At 51.0% G+C, this 24,873-nt stretch overlaps 1 protein-coding gene across 9 annotated transcripts in view; it reads right to left on the bottom strand.

Moving 5' to 3' along the window:
• Positions 1–24,873, bottom strand: part of UBAP2 (ubiquitin associated protein 2) — a 230,400-nt gene that overhangs the window by 37,866 nt on the left and 167,661 nt on the right. For 6 of the 9 annotated variants that reach the window (XM_075327133.1, XM_075327077.1, XM_075327108.1 and 3 more), the window contains exons 20-22: positions 19,139–19,230; positions 18,748–18,798; positions 17,428–17,506 (exon numbers count right to left, since the gene is read on the bottom strand). In XM_075327133.1, the coding sequence (XP_075183248.1) occupies positions 17,428–17,506; positions 18,748–18,798; positions 19,139–19,230 (222 nt within the window). The remainder of the gene's footprint in view (positions 1–17,427; positions 17,507–18,747; positions 18,799–19,138; positions 19,231–24,873) is intronic. The other 3 variants (XM_075327139.1, XM_075327097.1, XM_075327125.1) reach the window with 1 other exon arrangement.

Genomic DNA, 24,873 nt, shown 5'->3' with positions numbered 1-24,873 from the left:
GCCTTTTGAAGTGAAGTCCTATCCACCACTACAACTATAGATCTAGCTGCAAGCATGGAGATTGGGGGATCCACATTTGGATACTGGGTCTAGCGCTTGACCACGTCAGGGGGAGCGACACGTGTCTCATTAATACGGTCGGAGAAACGCTTATCGTGATAAGCGTGTCGTTTCTGGACTGCGTCTCTGGAGTCAGAGTGCTAAACAAGTACTCAATATATAGAGATTTCTCTTGCTGTGAAGCTGACCCCTCCACTGGAGGAGTTGAGGGAGAAATACCCAACCTTTCGTTGATGGACGCAATAAGATTATTCACTATAGCGTCACCATCCGGTGTATCCGGATTGAGAGCGGTGTCAGGAACAGAGTCCTGAACAGCTACGTCTGCCTCATCGTACAGAGAGTACTCCAGCTGGGACCTTGCCCAGTGATGTAGTCGAGGGCTAATGCCAGCGAGCCCGCTGAGGCCATCTGGGACTGTCGACCGTGTCGGATGCCTGCTCTCTGGGATGCCTGGAATCACTCTGGCGCCTTGAGATGCTCCAGATCAGGGCGGCCAGGGTCATTGCAACCATATTGCCCACGGTCTGCTTGGGGTGCAAAGTCTGTAAGATGTCAGTCATAGTCACAGACAATATATCAGCGGAAAAACTGCAACTTCGTCCCTGTCTCTGGACAGAGATCACAGGTGGTTCCTTTGGCCACATATAGCAGAGACCCCGGTTGAGCAATTGCACGCACTGGGGGTCCTGAAACCGTATGACATGCAGTACAAGCAGCATAGAAAGCCCGTGCATTGGCAACTTGTCTTTTTCTGCTGTTGTTGTCTAGCTATCTAAGAGCCTAGCCGAGGATAGCGACCGTACAGTGAATAGTCATACAAGCATGAAGTACAAATAAACACTTCAGCACATGTAGTACACGCAGCATTGAAAACTTGTGGCTTGGCACATTTGCTCTTCTGCTGCTGTTGTCTATTTATCTAGGAGCATGAGACAAGGATAGCGACATACAGTGAATGTATAGCATACAGCATGACAGTAAACACTGCAGCCCATGCAATCCAAGCAGCATTGAAAGCTTGCGCGTTAGCACCCTAGCCTTTCTGCTGCTGTTGTCTATTTATCCAGGAACATTAGCCAAGGATAGCGACATACAGTGAATGTATAGCATACAAGCATGACAGTAAACACTGCAGCCAATGCAAGTCAAGCAGCATTGAAAACTTGTGCCGTAGCACCATTGCTCTACTGCTGCTTTTGTCTGTTTATCTGGGCGCATTAGCCAAGAATAGCGACATACAGTGAATGTATATCATAACAATAAACCGTGCAGCACATGCAAGCGAAGCAGCATTGAAAGCTTGTGCCTTAGCACAAATTGCTCTACTGCTGCTGTTGCCCAATCTGACAGTAAACACTGCAGCACATGCAAACGAAGAAGCATTGAAAGCTTGTGCCTCAGCAGCATTGCTTATTTGCTGCTGTTGCCCAGAATAGCGACAGTACAGTACAGTGCATAGCATATCAGCACACAGCCCAAAAGCCCACTTCAGCATTAGTGGTGTCAGTTGCTTACCGCCCGCACAAGAGCGGGTGCGAGGTCGCCCAAAAACCTGTGACTGGTTCCGTTCTCCCAGAGTGGAAACCATAATGGCTGCCGGCTTCTCTTCCCCGTCCTGTGCAGAGGGGCGGGCCGTGGGCGAGCCCCAGCCAAGAGCGGGAACCCGGCGTCTCACTGTGTTCAGTGAGAGGGGGCTGGAGAATGCAAAGCAGACTCCAGCTCCCTGCGCTGAGCTACTGTACAGCGTCCCGCCCCTCCTCTGACTGGCAGGGCTGGGGCGGGAACGAAACGAAAAACTAGGCCGCAAAGCCGGGGACTCTAGTAATAAGCGCGGCCGTCCCATGTGCACGGCCGACGCCGAAGTCCCCCGGCGCACCACAAGTCCCAGCCGCGCCACAATGTAAAAAACAACCAGCAGCGGCCGGCGCGGCCGTTTTCAATACATAAATTCACTCAGCAAAGCTGCAGTGAATAATAGCACCAGCGCTCCGCGCTGTTGTCCCCGGCGCACTAACACTCCCAGCAATGCTGGTGTGTGTGTGCGCGATGTGTACGGGGACACAGAGTACCTTGATGTAGCAGGGCCCTGTCCCTGACGATACTCAGCTCCATATCCAGCAGGTTCTTTTGGGTCTGTGGATGGAGCTCGGTCTCTGTGCCTGGAGACCGGTAAGATCCCACTTCACCCAGAGCCCCTCATGGGGATGGGGAAGGAAAACAGCATGTGGGCTCCGGCCTCTGTACTAGCAATAAGTACCTCAACCTTACAACACCATCCACGGGTGAGAAGGGAGCATGCTGGGAGCCCTATATGGGCCCTCTTTTCTTCCATCCGACATAGTCAGCAGCTGCTGCTGACCAAAATCTGTGGAGCTATGCATGGATGTCTGACCTCCTTCGCACACAAAGCTAAAACTGGAGAACCCGTGATATCACGGGGGGGTATAGCCAGAAGGGGAGGGGCCTTGCACTTTTTAGTGTAGTGCTTTGTGTGGCCTCCGGAGGGCAGTAGCTATACCCCAATCGTCTGGGTCTCCCAATAGAGCGCTGAAGAAAGGTACCTCAACCTTACAAGCACCACCGCGGGTGAGAAGGGAGCATGCTGGGGGCCCCATATGGGCCCTCTTTTCTTCCATCCGATATAGCCAGCAGCTACTGCTGACTACAAACAGTGGAGCTATGCGTGGATGTCTGACCTCCTTCGCACAAAGCAGAAAACTGGTGAGCCAGTGATCCCACTGGGGGTGTATAGCCAGAAGGGGAGGGGCCTTACACTTTTTAGTGTAATTGCTTTGTGTGGCCTCCGGAGGCAGTGCTATACACCCAATCGTCTGGGTCTCCCAATAGAGCGCTGAAGAAAGTGGGATTCTCGCTCTTTATTAATAGCCATTCAACAGCCCCCAGGAGAGATCTTTGTGAGTCCTAAAGCCCCCGTCACATTTAGCGACTTACCAGCAATTGCGAAACGATGCGACCTGATAAGGATCGCTGGTAAGTCGCTGGTGAGATGTCACACAGTCAGACCTTACCAACGACGCAGTAACGATGAGCAACCTGTATAACGATGAGCGACCTGTATAGGAGGTCGTTGGTAGGCGTCAAACGCAGCGATGCGTCCTGCTCAGCAGGACATCACTTTTGAAGAAAATGGTCCGGACCCTTAGGCCTTAGACTAGAGATCTCACAGCAGGAGCCTGATCGCTGGTAGGTGTCACACATAACGAGATCGTTACTGCGTCACAGAAACGGTGACGCAACAACGATCTAGTTGTGTGTGACGGGACCTTAGGGTACCGTCACAATTTAGCGACGCTCCAGGTCCTGGTCAGGAGCGCTGGTGCGTCGCTACATGGTCGCTGGTGAGCTGTCAATCAGGCAGATCTCACCAGCAACCAGTGACCAGCCCCCAGCCAGCAGTGACGCGTGGAAGCGACGCTGCACTTGGTAACTAAGGTAAATATTGGGAAACCAATCGCTTGGTTACCCGATATTTACCTTTGTTACCAGCGCACACCGCTTAGCACTGGCTCCCTGCACTCCTAGCCACAGTACACATCGGGTTAATAAGCAAACCGCTGTGCTTATTTACCCGATGTGTACTCCGGCTACGTGTGCAGGGAGCCGGCACTGACAGCGTGAGAGCGGCGGATGCTAGTAACCAAGGTAAATATCGGGCAACCAAGAAAGGGCTTCCCTTGGTTACCCGATATTTACCTTGGTTACAGCTTACCGCAGGCTGCCAGACGCCGGCTCCCTGCACATTCAGATCGTTGCTCTCTCGCTGTCACACACAGCCATGTGTGCTTCACAGCGGGAGAGCAACGTCAAAAAAATGAACCAGCACTGTGTGTAACGAGCAGCGATCTCACAGCAGGGGCCAGATCGCTGCTCAGTGTCACACACAGCGAGATCGCTAATGAGGTCACTGCTGCGTCACAAAAACCGTGACTCAGCAGCGATCTCGCTATGTGAGAAGTACCCCTAAACTTTACAAGATAGCAATTTATCGCTTAAGGCCCCGTCACACTAAGCAACATCGCTAGCAACATCGCTGCTAACGAACAACTTTTGTGACGTTGCTAGCGATGTTGCTGTGTGTGACATCCAGCAACAACCTGGCCCCTGCTGTGAGGTCGTTGGTTGTTGCTGAATGTCCTGGGACATTTTTTAGTTGTTGCTGTCCTGCTGTGAAGCACAGATCGCTGTGTGTGACAGCGAGACAGCAACAACTAAATGTGCAGGCAGCAGGAGCCGGCTTCTGCGGAGGCTGGTAACCAATGTAAACATCGGGTAACCAAGAAGCCCTGTCCTTAGTTACCCGATATTTACCTTCGATACCAGCCTCCTCCACTCTCACTGTCAGTGCCGGCTCCTGCTCTGTGCACATGTAGCTGCAGCACACATCGGGTTAATTAACCCGATGTGTGCTGTAACTAGGAGAGCAAGGAGCCAGCGCTAAGCATTGTGCACTGCTCCCTGCTCTGTGCACATTTAGCTGCAGCACACATCGGGTTAATTAACCCGATGTGTGCTGTAACTAGGAGAGCAAGGAGCCAGCGCTAAGCATTGTGCGCTGCTCCCTGCTCTGTGCACATTTAGCTGCAGCACACATCGGGTAATTAACCCGATGTGTGCTGTAACTAGGAGAGCAAGGAGCCAGCGCTCAGTGTGCGCTGCTCCCTGCTCTCTGCACGTGTAGCTCCGTGCGGTGGTAACCAAGGTAAATATCGGGTTGGTTACCCGATATTTACCTTAGTTACCAAGCGCAGCATCTTCCACGCTGCGCTGGGGGCTTGTCACTGGTTGCTGGTGAGCTCACCAGCAACTTGTGTAGCGACGCTCCAGCGATCCCTGCCAGGTCAGGTTGCTTTTTTAAATCAGATACTTTTTTATTAAAACAGAATACATACAACAGAATAACAAATCGGCATCCAAATTAATTTTATCACATCTATTACCCCTTTAACTCCCCCCCTCCCCCACCCCGGCAGCAACACTTCTCCCCGATACTACATCCCATTTAGTACACACTTAGGATACCCTTCAACTGTAATATAGCAACCATCCCGTTGTGCAAGAGGAACAACTAGTAACACAAATAAAACAAAACATACACATCAGAGGTCTCAGACGGCTATCCCAGTCCCAGACCAGTTTATTGGTCCATCACTCGTCTTATTCGCATTGCAGCCAAGGAGACCATAGCTTCTCAAACATTTTAACATTCCCCCTTCTTTCATACACTCCCCGTTCCAGCTGAAGAATACACTTCACCCTTTTAATGTACTCTCCCCTGGTTGGGGGGTCTTTTTTAATCCAGGACCTGGCGATTAGCTTTCTTGCCGCATATAGCAGCCTAGCAATGACAATTTTCATAGTATTTTCCACCCCAAGCTCCTCAACATATCCCAATAGGCATATCACTGGTTCCCTGGGGAGGACACACCCATATGTTCTTCCTATCTTGTGGATAACCTGAGTCCAAAAGGAGACCAGTCTCGGACAAGACCACATCATGTGAAAAATACCTGCGTCAGATCCCTGACACCTTGGACACTCCGAATTCCTTTTCAACCCCATTTTAAACATCAGTAAAGGAGACCTATATACCCGGTGAATCACGTATAGGTGAGACAGTCTGGCCGGTTCGCTCATGGAAAGTTTAGGGACATACTCCAGGATACTCTCCTACACCTCCTCCGTTATCGGCCCAACTTCCTCCTCCCATTTAGATTTAGCTTTAATTGGGTATTCTAACAGAAAGGTATGTAGTATATCTTTATACGTGCCAGAAATGATCCCTTTAGTGCTTCCTCCGCCCTTACACACATACTCCAGTACCAGGTCAGTCTGTATGGCCACACTTCGTTTAGCCGCTTGGGCTGCAATCGCATGTTTTAATTGTCTGTAGTGGAGCCAGCCGGACGCCGGTAACTGAAACTCACTCTGTAACTGCGGGAACGATTTCACAATTCCTCCGTCCAATATCTGCATGTATATTACACCCCTGCGTCTCCACTCCTCAATATTCCCCAATTTCTGGATCTCCGGGAGATTTGTTATCCCAGATAGGTGTAAACGTAGTTAACCGGGTCACCCCTCTCACCCTTTTCAGCCTATCCCAGGTCTTATTTATAAGTGCCATTGTAGGAGATGTTCTACCCAGGAGCCCCACCGCACCATCCTCTAGTCCCATTACCAATGGACTTCTACCCACTATGTATTCCAGTACTTCTTTAATGCCCCCATCTTTCTCTCGATCAGACCAACCCCTGAGGTGTTGACATTGCGCCGCTATATAATACAATTCCGGATTTGGGATTGCTAGACCCCCCTCATCCTTCGGCCTTTGTAAAGTCTCTAATCGCACCCTAGGCTGCTTTTTACCCCACACCAGGTCCCTAAACAGCGAGTTTATCCCTTTAAATCTTTTCCTTGAAATACAAACAGGGGCATTGTGCAGTATGTATAGGAGTTTAGGCATTACTACCATCTTTAGCAAATTAACCCTTCCAACAACTGACAAATGTAGCTTATTCCAGGCATCCACCTTGGCTCTCAATTTTTTAAGGAGAGGCCATAAGTTCACCTGTATGTATTTTTCTACTGGCAGAGATATCTGGATACCTAGATATTTAAATTCGTTCACATTCTTCAATTTGTTAGCCCCAGTATCCTCATTTGTCCAGGCTACTTCCCCATCCACTTTAAAGAGGCTCGATTTAGACCAATTAATGGTCAGTCCCGAAACTTCTCCAAATTTCTCTATTATCTGCATGGCATGATCCAATGAGGCTGATGGATCCCCCAAGAAAAGTAATAAATCGTCAGCATAAAGAGCTATTTTCTCCTCTAAATGCCCATACTTAAATCCATGGATCTCCTTTGTTTTCCTAATGGCCGCCGCCAGAGGCTCTATTGCAATAGCAAATAGGAGCGGCGATAGTGGGCAGCCCTGCCTCGTTCCCCGGTGCAACTCAAACGCTGAGGAGGTCATACCGTTAACTCTAACTTTAGCAGTAGGCCTATTATACAACAGCTGCACCCACTTTACAAACCTTGGGCCAAAACCCATATGCTGCAACACTTTCCACAGATACCCCCACTCAACACTATCGAACGCTTTCTGGGCATCTAGCGAAGCGATCACCCTCCGGCCAGGGTTGTCAGGCGGCAACTGTAGATTAAGGTACAATCTCCTGATATTAGCAGCTGTTGACCTATTGGCCATGAACCCTGATTGGTCCATATGGATTAGGTTAGATATAACTCCAGTCAGCCGGTTTGACAACACCTTAGCCAGAAGCTTCACGTCCGCTGTTAATAACGAGATGGGTCTATAGGAGTCTGGAAGCCTCGGATTTTTATCCTCCTTAGGAATTACTACTATTATTGCTTCTCTCATAGATTCAGGCAATACACCCTCCCCCTCCGCCACCTCAAAGACTTTCAATAGTTTGGGTAATAGGATTTCTTCTGTTTATAAATTTCAACTGGTAGCCCGTCTGCTCCCGGTGCCTTGTCATTGCTCATGCCATGCAGAGCGCCCTCCAGTTCATCAATAGTAATAGGTGACTCCAGTTTATCTCTATCCGCCCCAGACAACACCGGAAGCTCACCTCGCTCAAGAAATGAGTCCACCTCTTCCACCCTCATCTCTCCGCTAGAAGAATATAGCGTGCGATAGAAATCTTTAAAGACCCCAAGGATCTCCTCAACCTCAGTGACCTGTGTCCCCTCCACCGTGTCCATACCATGCACAAATGAACTACTCCTTTGAGCTGCAGCTATGACCGATAATAGATGACCAACTTTTTCCCCCTCCTCATAAAAATGCAATTTTTGGAATGCCTGCTTCCTTGCCGCCTTCTCCAAAAGCATCTTATTAACCTGTTCATGCGCCTGCCTAAGATTTTGCTTCGCGTCCGTAGTAGTACTCCGGATTGCTTCCAGCTCTGCCTTATCTAAGGCCTCCAGCCTATCTTTCTCATCCTGCCTCGTCTGTGTTTTACGTTTACAGATATCCCTGAACAGGAGCCCCCTGAGGTATGCCTTCATCGCATCCCATACCACCAGCGGACCAGTGCTACCCTCGTTGTGGACAAAGAAATCCCCAAGATCCCGTTCTATATTCCCCATATTAATAGGACGGATCCATGCTGGATGAAGCTTCCACTCTCCCCTCCTTCCCCCTGTCAGGGTCCCCCGTCGTATGGATACTAGAATTGGGCTATGATCTGAAATCACTCTTGTCAGATATTGCACGTCGCTTATCATTGCATCCATCAGATCACTAGCTAGAGCCATGTCAATGCGGGACAGAGTGTTATGTGAAGCCGAATAACAAGAGAAGCAGGATACCCTCCCATTCCTCACTCGCCAGGCATCCACCATTCCAAGTTCCCCAATAAGAGTGCCAAACGAAGTCATACAACTATCCTGGATACCTGGAGGTCTACTACTCCTATCCCAGTACAGGTCTATCACATTATTGAAGTCCCCCACCAGTAAAAAAGGGATTACTCCCCCCTTCTCAGAGAACTCCCTTATCTCCCTTAGTTTGGTGCACCTATATGGAGGTGGTATATATATTGCAGCTATACACATGAGTCTGCCAAATATTTTACACTTGACGGCCACACACTGTCCCTCTTTATCCGCATACACTTCTATCTCTTCATATTGCACAGAGTTATGGATCAGCAGTGATACACCCCTTGCATAGTTGGAAAGAAGGGAATTTTGTTTACTTACCGTAAATTCCTTTTCTTCTAGCTCCAATTGGGAGACCCAGACAATTGGGTGTATAGCTACTGCCTCCGGAGGCCACACAAAGTACTACACTTAAAAGTGTAAGGCCCCTCCCCTTCTGGCTATACACCCCCCCGTGGGATCACGGGCTCCTCAGTTTTAGTGCAAAAGCAAGAAGGAGGAAAGCCAATAACTGTTTTAAATACAAATTCAACCCGAGAAACAACCTCGGAGAACTGAACTGTTCAACATGAACAACATGTGCACCCGAAAAAAACAAACTTCCTAAGAAAACAGGGCGGGTGCTGGGTCTCCCAATTGGAGCTAGAAGAAAAGGAATTTACGGTAAGTAAACAAAATTCCCTTCTTCTTTGTCGCTCCTAATTGGGAGACCCAGACAATTGGGACGTCCAAAAGCAGTCCCTGGGTGGGTAAAAGAATACCTCGTGATAGGGCCGTCAAACAGCCCTTTCCTACAGGTGAGCCACCGCCGCCTGAAGGACTTGTCTACCTAGGCCGGCATCCGCCGAAGCGTAGGTATGCACCTGATAATGCTTGGTAATAGTGTGCAGACTCGACCAGGTAGCCGCCTGGCACACCTGCTGAGCCGTAGTCTGGTGCCGTAATGCCCAGGACGCACCCACGGCTCTGGTAGAATGGGCCTTCAGTCCTGATGGAATCGGAAGCCCAGCAGAACGGTAGGTGTGAAGAATTGGTTCCTTGATCCAACGCGCAAGGGTGGATTTGGAAGCTTGCGACCCTTTACGCTGACCAGCGACAAGGACAAAGAGTGCATCCGAGCGGCGCAGAGGCGCCGTGCGGGAAATGTAGATCCGGAGTGCTCTCACCAGATCCAATAAATGCAAACCTTTTTCAAATTGGTGAACTGGATGCGGACACAAAGACGGTAAAGTGATATCTTGATTGAGATGAAAGGAAGATACCACCTTGGGAAGAAATTCTGGAATTGGACGCAGAACTACCTTGTCCTGGTGAAACACCAGGAATGGAGATCTGCATGATAACGCCGCCAGCTCGGACACTCTCCGAAGAGACGTGACCGCCACTAGAAAGGCCACTTTCTGTGAAAGACGAGAAAGGGAAACCTCCTTCATAGGCTCGAAAGGCGGCTTTTGGAGAGCAATTAGAACCTTGTTCAGGTCCCAGGGCTCCAACGGCCGCTTGTAAGGGGGGACGATATGACAAACCCCTTGTAGGAACGTGCGTACCTGAGGAAGTCGCGCCAGGCGTTTCTGAAAAATACGGATAGCGCGGAGACTTGACCCTTAAGGGAGCCAAGCGACAAACCTTTTTCCAACCCAGACTGCAGGAAGGAAAGAAAAGTAGGCAATGCAAAAGGCCAGGGAGAAACTCCCTGAGCAGAGCACCAAGATAGGAATATCCTCCACGTCCTGTGGTAGATCTTGGCGGAGGATGGCTTCCTAGCCTGTCTCATGGTGGCAACCACTTCATGAGAAAAACCTGAGGCCGCTAGGATCCAGGACTCAATGGCCACACAGTCAGGTTCAGGGCCGCAGAATTCAGATGGAAAAACGGCCCTTGAGACAGCAAGTCTGGACGGTCTGGTAGTGCCCACGGATGGCCTACCGTGAGGTGCCACAGATCCGGGTACCACGACCTCCTTGGCCAGTCTGGAACGACGAGAATGGCGCGGCGGCAGTCGGACCTGATTTTGCGGAGCACTCTGGGCAACAATGCCAGAGGTGGGAACACATACGGTAGCCGGAACTGCGACCAATCTTGAACTAAGGCGTCTGCCGCCAGAGCTCGGTGATCGTGAGACCGTGCCATGAAAACCGGGACCTTGTTGTTGTGCCGTGACGCCATCAGGTCGACGTCCGGCATCCCCCAGCGGCGACAGATCTCCTGAAACACGTCCGGGTGAAGAGACCATTCCCCTGCGTCCATGCCCTGGCGACTGAGAAAGTCTGCTTCCCAGTTTTCTACGCCTGGGATGTGAACTGCGGATATGGTGGATGCCGTGTCTTCCACCCACGTCAGAATCCGCCGGACTTCCTGGAAGGCTTGCCGACTGCGTGTTCCCCCTTGGTGGTTGATGTATGCCACCGCTGTGGAGTTGTCCGACTGAATTCGGATCTGCTTGCCTTCCAGCCACTGTTGGAAGGCTTGTAGGGCAAGATAGACTGCTCTGATCTCCAGAACCTTGATCTGAAGGGTGGACTCTTTCCGAGTCCACGTACCTTGAGCCCTGTGGTGGAGAAACACTGCTCCCCACCCTGATAGACTCGCATCTGTCGTGACCACCGCCCAGGATGGGGGTAGGAACGACTTTCCTTTTGACAATGAGGTGGGAAGAAGCCACCACCGGAGAGATTCCTTGGCTGCCTGAGAGAGGGAGACCTCCCTGTCGAGGGACGTCGACTTCCCGTCCCATTGGCGGAGAATGTCCCATTGTAGTGGACGCAGATGAAACTGCGCAAAAGGAACTGCTTCCATTGCTGCTACCATCTTCCCTAGGAAGTGCATGAGGCGCCTCAAGGGGTGCGACTGGCCCTGAAAGAGAGATTGCACCCCTATCTGTAGCGAGCACTGTTTGTCCAGTGGAAGTTTCACTATCGCTGAGAGAGTATGAAACTCCATGCCAAGATATGTTAGTGATTGGGTCGGGGTTAGATTTGACTTTGAAAAGTTGATAATCCACCCGAAACTCTGGAGAGTCTTCAGTGCCACGTTCAGGCTGTGTTGGCATGCCTCTTGAGAGGGTGCCTTGATAAGTAGATCGTCCAAATATGGGATCACGGAGTGACCTTGCGAGTGCAGGACTGCTACTACTGCTGCCATGACCTTGGTGAAGACCCGAGGGGCTGTCGCCAGCCCGAAAGGTAGAGCTACGAACTGCAGGTGTTCGCTTCCTATAACGAAGCGTAGAAAACGCTGATGCTCTGGCGCAATTGGCACGTGGAGATAAGCATCCTTGATGTCTATTGATGCTAGGAAATCTCCTTGAGACATTGAGGCGTATAACGGAGCGGAGAGATTCCATCCGGAACCTCCTGGTTTTTACGTGTTTGTTGAGCAGCTTTAGATCCAGGACGGGACGGAACGACCCGTCTTTCTTTGGCACCACAAACAAATTGGAGTAAAAACCGTGACCTTGTTCCTGAAGAGGAACAGAAGTCACCACTCCTTCCGCCTTTAGAGCGGACACCGCTTGTAGCAGAGCATCGGCTCGGTCGGGCGGTGGAGAAGTTCTGAAGAAGCGAGTTGGAGGACGAGAGCTGAACTCTATCCTGTACCCGTGAGACAGAATGTCTCTCACCCAACGGTCTTTGACCTGTGACAGCCAAATGTCGCCAAAGCGGGAGAGCCTGCCACCGACCAAGGATGCGGAGAGAGGAGGCTGAGAGTCATGAGGAAGCCGTCTTGGTAACGGTTCTTCCGGCTGGCTTTTTTGGGCGTGATTGAGTCCGCCAAGAATCTGAGCCCCTCTGATCCTTTTGAGTCCTTTTGGACGAGTAGAATTGGGACCTGCCTGAGCCTCGAAAGGACCGAAAACCAGACTGTCCCCTCCTCTGTTGGGCTTTGTTTTGTCTGGGCTGAGGTAAGGATGAATCCTTACCCTTGGAGTGTTTAATGATTTCATCCAAACGCTCACCAAACAATCGGTCACGAGAAAAAGGCAAACTGGTTAAGCACTTCTTGGAAGAAGAATCTGCCTTCCATTCTCTCAAACACAGGGCTCTGCGTAAAACCACAGAGTTGGCTGACGCCACCGCCGTACGGCTCGTAGAGTCTAGGACAGCATTAATCGCGTAAGACGCGAATGCAGACATTTGAGAGGTCAAGGGTGCCACCTGCGGAGCAGATGTACGTGTGACCGTGTCGACCTGTGTAAGCCCAGCTGAAATAGCTTGGAGTGCCCATACGGCTGCGAATGCTGGCGCCAACGACGCTCCAATCGCTTCATAGATGGATTTTAACCAGAGCTCCATCTGTCTGTCAGTGGCATCTTTAAGTGCCGCCCCATCTTCCACTGCAACTAGAGATCTGGCTGCAAGCCTGGAGATTGGAGGGTCCACCTTGGGACACTGTGTCCAGCCCTTGACCACGTCAGGGGGAAAAGGATAGCGTGTATCTTTAAGCCGTTTGGAAAAACGCTTATCTGGATAAGCGTGGTGTTTCTGGATTGCGTCTCTAAAGTCAGAGTGGTCCAGAAAAGTGCTTAATTTACGCTTGGGATACCTGAAATGGAATTTCTCCTGCTGTGAAGCTGCCTCCTCCACAGGAGGGGCTGGTGGAGAAATATCTAACATCTTATTGATGGACGCTATAAGATCATTCACTATGGCGTCACCATCCGGGGTATCTAGATTGAGAGCGGCCCCAGCATCAGACTCCTGATCAGTTACATCCGCCTCATCACACAGAGAGTCGTCCCGCTGGGACCCTGACCAGTGTGATGAAGTTGAGGGTCGCTCATAGCGAGCCCGCTTAGGTTGTCTGGGACTGTCGTCCGAGTCAGAGCCGTCACCCTGGGGTGCATGTGACACCCCCGGAGCTAGGAAGTGGTCCAGCTGAGGGGGACCAGGGGGCAATGATTCCACAGTGCCCATGGTCTGAGTTACTGGTCTAGACTGCAATGTTTCAAGAATTTTAGACATAGTCATAGACAATCTGTCAGCAAAAGCTGCAAACTCCGTCCCTGTCACCTGGACAGCATTCACAGGTGGTTCTCCCTGGGTCACCTCTAGCAGCGGCCCCGGCTGAGCAATTGCCACAGGGGCCGAGCACTGCACACAATGGGGGTCAGTGGAACCTGCCGGTAGAGTAGCCCCACATGCGGTACAAGCAGCATATAAAGTCCGTGCCTTGGCACTTTTGCTTTTTGCGGACGACATGCTGTTGTCTCCTTGAGAAATCTAAGGAGGGTATATAGCAGAAAATCACCAGCGACTGTACAGTGCAAAGTATTGCCAGCACAAAATACAAAGTACACTATGGCACAAGTGGGGGAGAGCCCTTGAGGGCTGCTTACCGCCCGCTGAAAAGCGGGTGTGAGGTCGTAGAATCCCTTGTCTGAGTCTCCCCGTCTCCCCTCTGCAGCTCAGCGTGCAGGCAGGAATGGCTGCCGGCGTCCTGTGAAGAGGGGCGGACCGTGGGCGTCACAAACAAAAGTGCGGGAAACTGCGTCCCACTGTGCCTAGTGTGAGGGCTGGAGTATGTAAAACAGACTCCAGCTCTTAGCGCTGCTGGTCTGTACAGCGTCCCGCCCTCCTCCTGACTGGCAGGTCTGGGGGCGGGAACGATACGAACTAGGCCGCAAAAGCCGGGGACTGTAGTAATCTAGCGCGGCCGTCATATATGCACGGCCAGCGCGGAAGTCCCCGGCGCACCACAAATCCCAGCCGCGACGCAGTAAAAACTGACCCCCGCGGCCGGATCGGCCGATCGTACTAAGTCACCTCACTCAGCAGAGCTGTAGTGAGTAACGGCACAAGCGCAGCAGCGCTGTTTACCCCGGCGCACTAACACACCCAGCAATGCTGCAGTGTGCGTGCGATAAGCACGGGGACACGGAGTACCTTGATGGAGCAGGGTCCTGTCCCTGAGGAAACTCCGCTCCGTATCCAGCAGATCCTCCAGGGGCTGTGGATGGAGCACGGCCTCAGTGCCCGGAGACCGGTAAAGTCCCACTTCACCCAGAGCCCTAATGGGGATGGGGAAGGAATCAGCATGTGGGCTCCAGCCTCCGTACCCGCAATGGGTACCTCAACCTTAACAAACACCGCCGACAGAAAGTGGGGTGAGAAGGGAGCATGCTGGGGGCCCTCGTATGGGCCCTCTTTTCTTCCATCCGACATAGTCAGCAGCTGCTGCTGACTAAACAGTGGAGCTATGCGTGGATGTATGGCCTCCTTCGCACAAAGCATAAAACTGAGGAGCCCGTGATCCCACGGGGGGGTGTATAGCCAGAAGGGGAGGGGTTTTACACTTTTAAGTGTAGTACTTTGTGTGGCCTCCGGAGGCAGTAGCTATACACCCAATTGTCTGGGTCTCCCAATTAGGAGCGACAAAGAAAGGTGGAGTGATAGGCCTTCTGCACCCATCTCCTATTTAAAACATGTGTTGTCTCCTTTGTTAGATGCGTTTCTAGTAGACATATTACTGACGGGTTCTGGTCTTGAACATATTTAATTAATGCCGCTCTCCTAGACCTATCTGATAACCCTCTAATATTCCAACTCAACACCTTAATTCTATCCCCCATTATCCCACCCAGTAAAACCATCAAACCTTGTAGTATCTCCCCATGCTGCCTCTACCCTACCCCTTTCCCCCCTCCCCCCCTGCTCCCCTCCCCTCCTACTCCCCACCACTTCGTGTTTTCGAGTACTCCCGTGAAGCATCGGGTTTTCCAAACCTGGTCCATAATCCCTACTAAATTCCCCCCTACCTCCCTCTTAGACACATTTTAAAACTCGTCCCTTTTCCAACAATTCTCCACTCCCCCCCTTTCTATGTATAATCATATTCCACTCAACCAATATAACAGTAAAATGGCGAACAGTAATTAAACTGGAATCTCAAATTGTAAATACCACCACCGCGCCTAATTAGGCAGTCCCCAAGTCCTGCGAAGCTCACATCAAACCCTTCGCATTCCCCCTGCATACTACCTCAATCCCAAAGGGAAGGAGAAAAAAAAAAGAAAAAACAAGAAGGGTCCCCTGTAAGCTCCTAAGGATGTTGTAGAGCCTCAGCCGGCCTTCTCCAACACACTGCAGATTCAGACAGTCAGCTCATTCCTTCAAACGGATCCGCTTTTCGTTTGCGTCCAACCACTGCATGGCTTCCTCTGGAGTTGTAAAAAAGTGCACCCGCTCCAACGCCGTCACTCTTAGCTTTGCCGGGAACATCATTGAGTATTGCACCCCCATCTCTCGCAGGCGCCTCTTTACTCCTGTAAAAGTCATACGTAGCTTTTGAACAGAATTGGAGTAGTCCGGGTATATGGAAATTCTCTGGCCGTCAATCATAAGATCCTCCATGTCTCTTGCCTTTCGCAGTATAGTGTCCCTGTCTCTGTAGTTGAGGAGCTTGGCTAGCATAGTGCGAGGGTCCCTGCCTGCTGGTTGTGGCCGCATCGGGACTCTGTGTGCATGTTCCACGGCATAGAGCTTGGATAAGACATTAGCACCCATTTTCCCCCTGAGCCAGTCTTCTACATATTCAGTGGGGTTTCTTCCTTCCGCTTTCTCAGGGATGCTGACAATTCGGATGTTATTTCTTCTAGAGCGGTTCTCTAAATCATCATTTTTTGCCATGATTTCGGCTATCTGCTGTGCAAATGTTTTTTCAGACTTTTGTAGTTTTGTAATATGATCCTCTGTTATCCCCACTCTCTCCTCTACAGCCGTTGTTCTCAGATCGGCTTTCTTGAGGTCTTTCTTGATGTCAGCAACCTCTGCCTGTAATCCCTTAACTTGCTTCGTCAGGGTAGTCAGAGCTGTTTTACAAAAAGACACCACTGCAAAACTGTCCTTTAAAGTGGGGCTTTCTGGAGCCTCCTGTGCACTATGTGCTTTCTCCACTTCTCCTGTCTTATCTTGCTGCTTTTCACCATCCCCCATCTCATCAGAGCTGGCATTGTCTTCTCCCTCCTCACCTCTGTTATCTATATGCTGAAGTGATTTCTCTGAAGTCCGGGCAAATTTCTCCAGCCTTGCCGCGACCTGCATCCTCTCCGGACAGGCTGCATTAACTTTCTCAGCTTCCTGCCTTATCATGGCACCATCTTGAGAGCTGGGGACTTTCCCGCCTCCATTATCTTTTTGCCTGTGACGGACCATGGCACTCTGCATCCACCAGACTCACTCCAGATAAGTCCTCACCACCTTATCTTCCTGACAGCCGGCTGAGGCAGTGATAACAGCGGTATTCAGGGATTTATCAAGGGAGTTTGCAGGAGAGCTCCACAAACACGTCTCTTCACATTGCCGTCCAGGCCACGCCCCGCCAGGTCAGGTTGCTGGTGGGATCGCTGGAGCGTCGCAGTGTGACATCTCACCAGCAACCTCCTAGCAACTTACCAGCGATCCCTATCGTTGTTGGGATCGCTGGTAAGTTGCTTAGTGTGACTGGACCTTAATTCTGTGCATAAATAATCTCCCTGGACAATCACCAACCCAAGGAGGGGGCTCTTAAGTGCCTGGAGTGAATGACGATTGTGCTCTACTCATTGTCCATGTGACTGCCAGTCCCATAGTGAATGAAAGGTGTGGTGGTGTGCACACACGGCCATCCCTGTAGTCAAACTTCATGTTCGGCAGGTGGTCCAGGCAATCAGCAAATTATCACTTATCTTTGTGGATAACTTGGGAAAACCCCTTTAGTGCCTTTGAAATGTAAATGACAATTGAGTGTCTCAAGGAATAAGATTGTCAGGTTTCTGGTCGACAATGAAAGAACAGCAAGAAAATTCAGTGGATTTGCTGGTGTGAAAAACTAACTTTCAGAGTTTATGACAATTGACCAAGGTGGAGGAACTGTATGAAGCAGCGGAAACATGAAAGCGGGAGAACGGGCAGGACAGTCAGGACAAACGATTACTGTTTAATGCTGTCAACCAACCTGAGTATGGGTTGTTTGCGAGTCCTCCATCTCTACCAGTAAGCGTTGCTGGGGCAGGGAATGTGATTCCGTAGTAGTCCTATAGAAAAAAACAGAATAGGTGCAAACATTTAAAGGGGTTCCCCATCAAGACAACCCCTAGTTAGGAAAGCTGATCATCTATGCAGCTCTCCAACCTGGGGACCAAGAGGGGCGTCTCTAGTCTGTATTTTTCCCTAAAAGAGCACATGGATGAGTGTTGTTGTGGTTCAGCATAATATTTTGTAATGTTCATTTAGGAAAAAATGCATCTTTTATACAATGCCTGTGGACAGTGTGACGACATGGACTGTCAGTGCCTAGCATGGGTTAAGTTTCTTAAAATTCAGCCAGACATGATGATAGTTTGTTTATAAATGGGGGATAAGCCCCTCATTGTTCATACAAGACTCTTTGGAGTCTAGTGTTGAAGTTCTTGTTGACTCATGTAATTGCCTTGGACAGTGAAGGTCAGATACCCAGACAAAGCAATTATGCGAACTTCCCATTGTATTAATAAGTGTATTGCTAGATGCGATGTAACTTAGCTGTCTTTCCCTCGTCTCTGCCAGAGATCATTACTACTAGGGATATTTTGTATAAGGCTTGAAATCTAGCCAATAAGAGCCCAGTCTTATCCACCAATCATGAAGACCCCAATTGTCTGAATGGAGAGCTCAGGGGTATAAGAAGGAGGACTGTCCATTGCCCAGGCAGACTCTTGCGACATGATACCAATCTAGGATCTGCGGGTCCGATTGGCAAGCCATAACGGAACCTGGATTATAATACTACATGGACGCAAGCATTTGTCTGAGATATCAAGGACTACCTAAGGAAGGAATCCAACTTGGGAGAATTCAGTCACCTGATTACCGACTTTGCGGTCCTCAGCCAGCTTCCTAAATCCGGCGTTATTCCATTCTCGGTGGGTGCCCGCCGAAAGCGGGGTGCTGCTGGTTTGGAGTAAGTAGCCCTGGAAGCTCTGAGGCATGGACATTCTAAATCCCTGGTGAGCCAGCAGAAGGGTGAGAAACTGTTGCCGGTTACATTCTGTGGTTTTGCTGCTTATGTGCTATGTGCCTTTAATTGTTTGGGGATCCAATAAAGTCTTAATATTGTGATTTCCTCATCCTGTGTTGTCTGAGTAGTGTTAGTGTTCCACCCATGGTTAAGGAGGTCGGGCGTTCAGTTGGAATGAGCCGTGGGCCATGCTGTCTTTCTAATGGCAGCCAGATCAGTGGACGAGAGCACCCACTGACCCCCGTGTCTCCACAGACTGCACTGGACAGCACTACTCACCATTGGCAATCTGGATTGAAGCATTTGGAGATCATCATATCCATAGATCTGCTTAAAAATAACAAGACGGGATTATAATCAAGAGAGGGAATAATGGGGGTGACAGGTCATTTAAGAAAAAATAAAAATAGATTCTGTCCATCGCACGCGCGCGCGCACACACACACACACACACACACACACACACACACACACACACACACACACACACACACACACACACACACACACACACACACACACGATTTGATACAGACATAATTGTTGGATGTGAAACAAAAAGGCAAAAGTGCACACAAGGCATCCTCATACATCACATCACAAACGAATGACATCTGTGCCACAACCGTAAACTCTTCAAATTTGTACGACACACAACGACTGGGCTTACTGGGTACGCAGGCAGGAGACCTCCGGGTCCTACTATGTACTGATTGTGTAACAAAGGGGGCACACCCTGCGGCAGGTTGGGAGGAGCTTTTCCTGGTAATGGAAGAAAAAATAAAATATATATATATAAATTAGAATATGTATAATAAAAAAAAAAAAAAAAAAAAGTCATGTTTGATGAAATGTCTAAAATACAAGGCCTGGAAAAAGAGAATTTTGTTATTTACCGTAAATTCTTTTTCTTATAGTTCCGTATTGGGAGACCCAGACCATGGGTGTTTAGCTTCCGCCTCCGGAGGACACACAAAGTACTACACTTAAAAGTGTAGCTCCTCCCTCTGAGCTTATACACCCCCTGGTAGCCAGTCCTAGCCAGTTTAGTGCAAAAGCTGAAGGAGAATAGCCACCCACAAGTAGAACCGAGTAAGAACCGGAACAACCGGAGACTCTGTCCCCGACAACAGCCGGTGATAACACACGGAACAAGAAAATTGCCAACAGGCAACAGGGAGGGTGCTGGGTCTCCCAATACGGAACTATAAGAAAAAGAATTTACGGTAAGTAACAAAATTCTCTTTTTCTTTATCGTTCCTTTGGGAGACCCAGACCATGGGGACGTTCCAAAGCTGTCCCTGGGTGGGAATAAACAGAAAAAACTAAGAAGTAGGCGGAGCCTAACTTCACAAGTGGGCGACAGCCGCTTGAAGGATGCGTCTGCCCAAGCTTGCATCTGCCGAAGCATGAGCATGCACTTGGTAGTGCTTCGAAAAGGTATGCAGGCTAGTCTAAGTGGCAGCCTGACAGACTTGTTGAGCCGTAGCCTGGTGCCTAAAAGCCCAAGAGGCACCGACAGCTCTGGTCGAGTGTGCTTTGATCCCCGGCGGGGGAGGCACCTGAGTACTCTGGTAGGCGTCCGAAATGGTCGATCTAATCCAACGGGCCAAGGTCGGCTTAGAAGCAGAGAGACCCTTGCGCCGCCCTGTGGTTAGCACAAAAAGAGAGGTGCACCGCCTAAGCGCAGCGGTGCGAGCCACGTAAATCCGGAGAGCACGCACCAGATCTAGAGTATGCAGCGCTTTCTCAAAGCGATGAACAGGGGCCGGACAGAAGGAAGGCAAGGAAATATCCTGGTTAAGGTGGAAGGGAGGGACCACCTTAGGAAGAAATTCCGGGTCGGACGGAGAACTACCTTGTCTTGGTGAAAAACCAAAAAAAGGTGACTCCGAGGAGAGCGCAGCCAAATCAGAGACTCTCCTGAGAGAAGTTATGGCAACTAGAAAGGCCACCTTTTGAGAAAGACGATACAAAGAAACCTCCCTAAGAGGCTCAAAGGGGGGTTTCTGCAATACCGTGAGGACCAAGTTAAGGTCCCAGGGATCCAAGGGCCGCCGATAAGGCGGAATGATGTGAGACGCACCTTGCATGAAGGTGCGGATTTGAGCCAGCTGGGCGATACGCCGCTGGAAGAGCACTGATAGAGCTGAGACTTGTCCCTTGAGAGAGTTAAGGGACAGTCCTAGCTGCAGACCGGACTGTAAAAAAGACAGAAGGGTCGGCAACGAGAATGGCCAAGGAGAATGGCCGGAAGAGCGACACCAGGACAGGAAAATTTTCCAAGTCCTGTGATAGATCTTGACGGAGGAAGACTTACGGGCCCGGGTCATAGTGGAGATGACTTCAGGAGGAATACCAGAAGCCGTCAAAATCCAGGACTCAAGAGCCATGCCGTCAATTTGAGTGCCGCAGAATTCGGGCGGAAAAACGGACCTTGCGAGAGTAGGTCTGGACGGTCCGGAAGATGCCACGGCATCTCCACGGACAGTTGGAGCAGGTCCGGATACCAAGCTCGCCTGGGCCAGTCTGGTGCAATGAGGAGGACTAGACGGCCCTCCATTCTGATGTTGCGCAGGACTCTGGGCAAGAGAGCTAGAGGGGGAAACACGTAGGACAGACGAAACTGGGACCAGTCTTGAACCAGAGCGTCCGCGGCGAAGGCCTGAGGATCGTGGGAGCGAGCCACGTAAACCGGAACCTTGTTGTTGTGACGGGATGCCATTAGGACCACGTCCGGAGTGCCCCATTTGCGGCAGATTGACTGAAACACTGCCGGGTGCAGGGACCACTCGCCACCGTCCACGGATTGACGGCTGAGATAATCTGCCTCCCAGTTTTCTACGCCAAGGATGTGCACTGCGGATATGGTGGACTTGGAGTCCTCCGCCCATTGAAGGATGCGTTGGACCTCCAACATTGCCAGGCGGCTGCGTGTCCCGCCTTGGTGATTGATGTAGGCAACCGCTGTCGCGTTGTCTGACTGGACTCGAATGTGCCTGCCCGCCAACAGGTGGTGAAAGGCTAGGAGAGCTAGAAGCACAGCTCTGGTTTCCAGCACATTGATTGAAAGGGCTGACTCGGACGGAGTCCAAGTGCCCTGAGCTCTGTGGTGGAGATGTACCGCTCCCCAGCCGGATAGGCTGGCATCCGTGGTGAGAATCACCCAGGACGGAGCCAGGAAGGAGCGCCCTTGGGACAGGGAGAGGGGGTCGAAGCCACCACTGAAGAGAGCTCCTGGTCCGTGGCGACAGAGCCACTAACCTCTGTAAGGAGGAAGGCCGCTTGTCCCAACAGCGGAGGATGTCCAGCTGCAGAGGACGCAGATGGAACTGGGCAAAGGGAAGCCACCATTTGACCCAGCACCTGCATCAGGCGCCTGAGGGAATAACGGCGGGGCCTCAGGAGAGAGCGCACCACTAGCCGGAGAGACTGCTGTTTGATTAAGGGCAACTTCACAAGTGCCGGCAAAGTCTCGAACTGCATCCCTAGGTACGTGAGACTCTGAGCTGGAGTCAGAGTGGATTTGTGAAGATTGACAATCCACCCGAATTGGGCTAGGGTGGCGAGAGTGAGCGAAACACTCCGCTGACAGTCTGCGCTGGATGGACCCTTGACCAGAAGGTCGTCCAGGTAAGGGAGCACTGCCAACCCCTGGAGGTGCAGGACCGCAATCACTGCCGCCATGACCTTGGTGAATACCCGAGGGGACGTGGCTAACCCGAAGGGGAGAGCCACGAATTGGAAATGATCCTCTCCTATCGCAAAACGTAACCAACGCTGATGTGACACTGCGATTGGCACATGTAGATAGGCATCTATGATGTCGATGGACGCCAGGAACTCCCCTTGGGTCATAGAGGCAATGACTGATCGCAGGGACTCCATGCGAAAATGCCGCACCCGAACATGCTTGTTGAGAAGCTTGAGGATCCAGGATGGGCCGGAAGGTACCGTCCTTTTTTGGAACTAGGAAGAGATTTGAGTAAAAACCTCTGACCCGTTCCTGAGCGGGAACTGGGACAATCACTCCGTTTGCCTGCAAGGACGCCACGGCCTGCGAGAAGGCGGCGGCCTTGGAGCAGGGGGGAGTTGAGAGAAGAAGGGAATTTTGTTACTTACCGTAAATTCCTTTTCTTCTAGCTCCAATTGGGAGACCCAGACGATTGGGTGTATAGCTACTGCCTCCGGAGGCCACACAAAGCATTACACTAAAAAGTGTAAGGCCCCTTCTGGCTATACACCCCCCGTGGGATCACGGGCTTGCTCAGTTTTAGTGCTAAAGCAAGAAGGAGGAAAGCCAATAACTGGTTTAAACAAATTCAATCCGAAGTAACATCGGAGAACTGAAAACCGTTCAACATGAACAACATGTGTACCCGAACAACCAAAAATCCCGAAGGAAACAGGGCGGGTGCTGGGTCTCCCAATTGGAGCTAGAAGAAAAGGAATTTACGGTAAGTAACAAAATTCCCTTCTTCTTCGGCGCTCCATTGGGAGACCCAGACGATTGGGACGTCCAAAAGCAGTCCCTGGGTGGGTAAATTAATACCTCATGTTAGAGCTGTAAAACAGCCCTTCCCTACAAGGAGGCAACCGCCGCCTGCAGGACTCTTCTACCTAAGCTGGCATCCGCCTAAGCGTAGGTATGCACCTGACAATGCTTGGTGAAAGTGTGCAGACTCGACCAGGTAGCTGCCTGGCACACCTGCTGAGCCGTAGCCTGGTGCCGTAATGCCTAGGGCGCACCCACGGCTCTGGTAGAATGGGCTTTCAGCCCTGATGGAACCGGAAGCCCAGCAGAACAGTAGGCTTCAAGAATTGGTTCCTTGATCCATCGAGCCAGGGTGGATTTGGAAGCCTGCGACTCTTTACGCTGATTAGCGACAAGCACAGAGAGTGCATCCGAGCGGCGCAGAGGCGCCGTGCGGGAAATGTAGATTCTGAGTGCTCTCACCAGATCCAACAAATGCAAATCCATTTCATATCGATGAAATGGATGAGGCAAAAGGAAGGTAAGGAGATATCCTGATTGAGATGAAAGGGGGATACCACCTTAGGGAGAACTCCGGAATCGGGCGCAGCACTGCCTTGCCTTGGTGAAACACCAGGAAGGAAGCTTTTGGATGACAGCGCTGCTAGCTCGGACACTCTCCTAAGAGACGTGACCGCTACCAGAAAGGCCTCTTTCTGGGAAAGTCGAGAGAGTGAAACATCTCTCAGAGGCTCGAAGGGCGGCTTCTGGAGAGCAATTAGTACCCCGTTCAGATCCCATGGGTCCAACGGCCGTTTGTACAGAGGGACAATGTGACAAACCTCCTGCAGGAACGTGTGTACCTGAGGAAGTGGTGCTAGGCGCTTCTGAAGAATACAGATAGCGCTGAGACTTGTCCTTTAAGGGAGCCGAGTGACAACCTTTTTCCAAACCAGATTGCAGGAAGGAAGGAAAAGTAGGGAATGCAAATGGGCAGGGAGACACTCCCTAAGCAGAGCATTAAGAGAAGAATATCCTCCACATCCTGTGGTAGATCTTGGCAGACGTCGGTTTTCTAGTCTGTCTCATGGTGGCAATGACGTCCTGAGATAATCCTGAAGACGCTAGGATTCAGGACTCAAAGGCCATACCGTCAGGTTCAGGGCCGTAGAATTCAGATGGAAAAAACGGCCCTTGGGACAGTAAGTCTGGCCGGGCTGGTAGTGCCCACGGTTGGCAGACCGTGAGATGCCACAGATCCGGGGACTACGACCTCCTCGGCCAGTCTGTGGCGATGAGGATGGCGCGGCGGCAAACGGACCTGATGTTGCGTAGCCCTCTGGGCAGCAGTGTCAGAGGGGGAAACACATAGGTAGCTGGAACTGCGACCAAACGTGAACTAAGGCGTCTGCCGCCAGAGCTCTTTGATCGTGATACCGCGCCATGAAAATCGGAACCTTGTTGTTGTGCCGAGACGCTATTAGGTCGACGTTCAGCATCCCCCAGCGTTGACAGATTTCCTGAAAACCGTTCGGGTGAAGATACCCTTCCCCTGCGTCCATACCCTGGCAACTGAGGAAGTCTGCTTCCCAGTTTTCTGCGCCCGGGATGTGAACTGCGGATATGGTGGATGCTCTGTCTTCCACCCCCATCAGACTCCGCCGGACTTCCTGGGAGGCTTGCCGACTGCGTGTTCCGCCTTGGTGGTAGATGTATGCCACCGCTGTGGAGTTGTCCGACTGAATTCGGATGTGTGTGCTTTCCAGCCACGGCTGGAAGGCTTGCAGGGCAAGATACACTGCCCAGATTTCCAGCACATTGATTTGAAGGATGGACTCCTCTGAAGAGAGTCCTTGACCGTCTGAGAAGGGGGACGTTCCTTCTAGGGACGTCGACTTCCCATCCCATTGGCAAAGCATGTCCCATTGAAG

This window comes from Anomaloglossus baeobatrachus, chromosome 1, assembly GCF_048569485.1.
Source record: "Anomaloglossus baeobatrachus isolate aAnoBae1 chromosome 1, aAnoBae1.hap1, whole genome shotgun sequence".
Classification (NCBI taxonomy): Eukaryota; Metazoa; Chordata; class Amphibia; order Anura; family Aromobatidae; genus Anomaloglossus; species Anomaloglossus baeobatrachus.
Note: the sequence above shows the minus strand (reverse complement) of the source record. Positions and strands in the feature narration are given on the sequence as shown.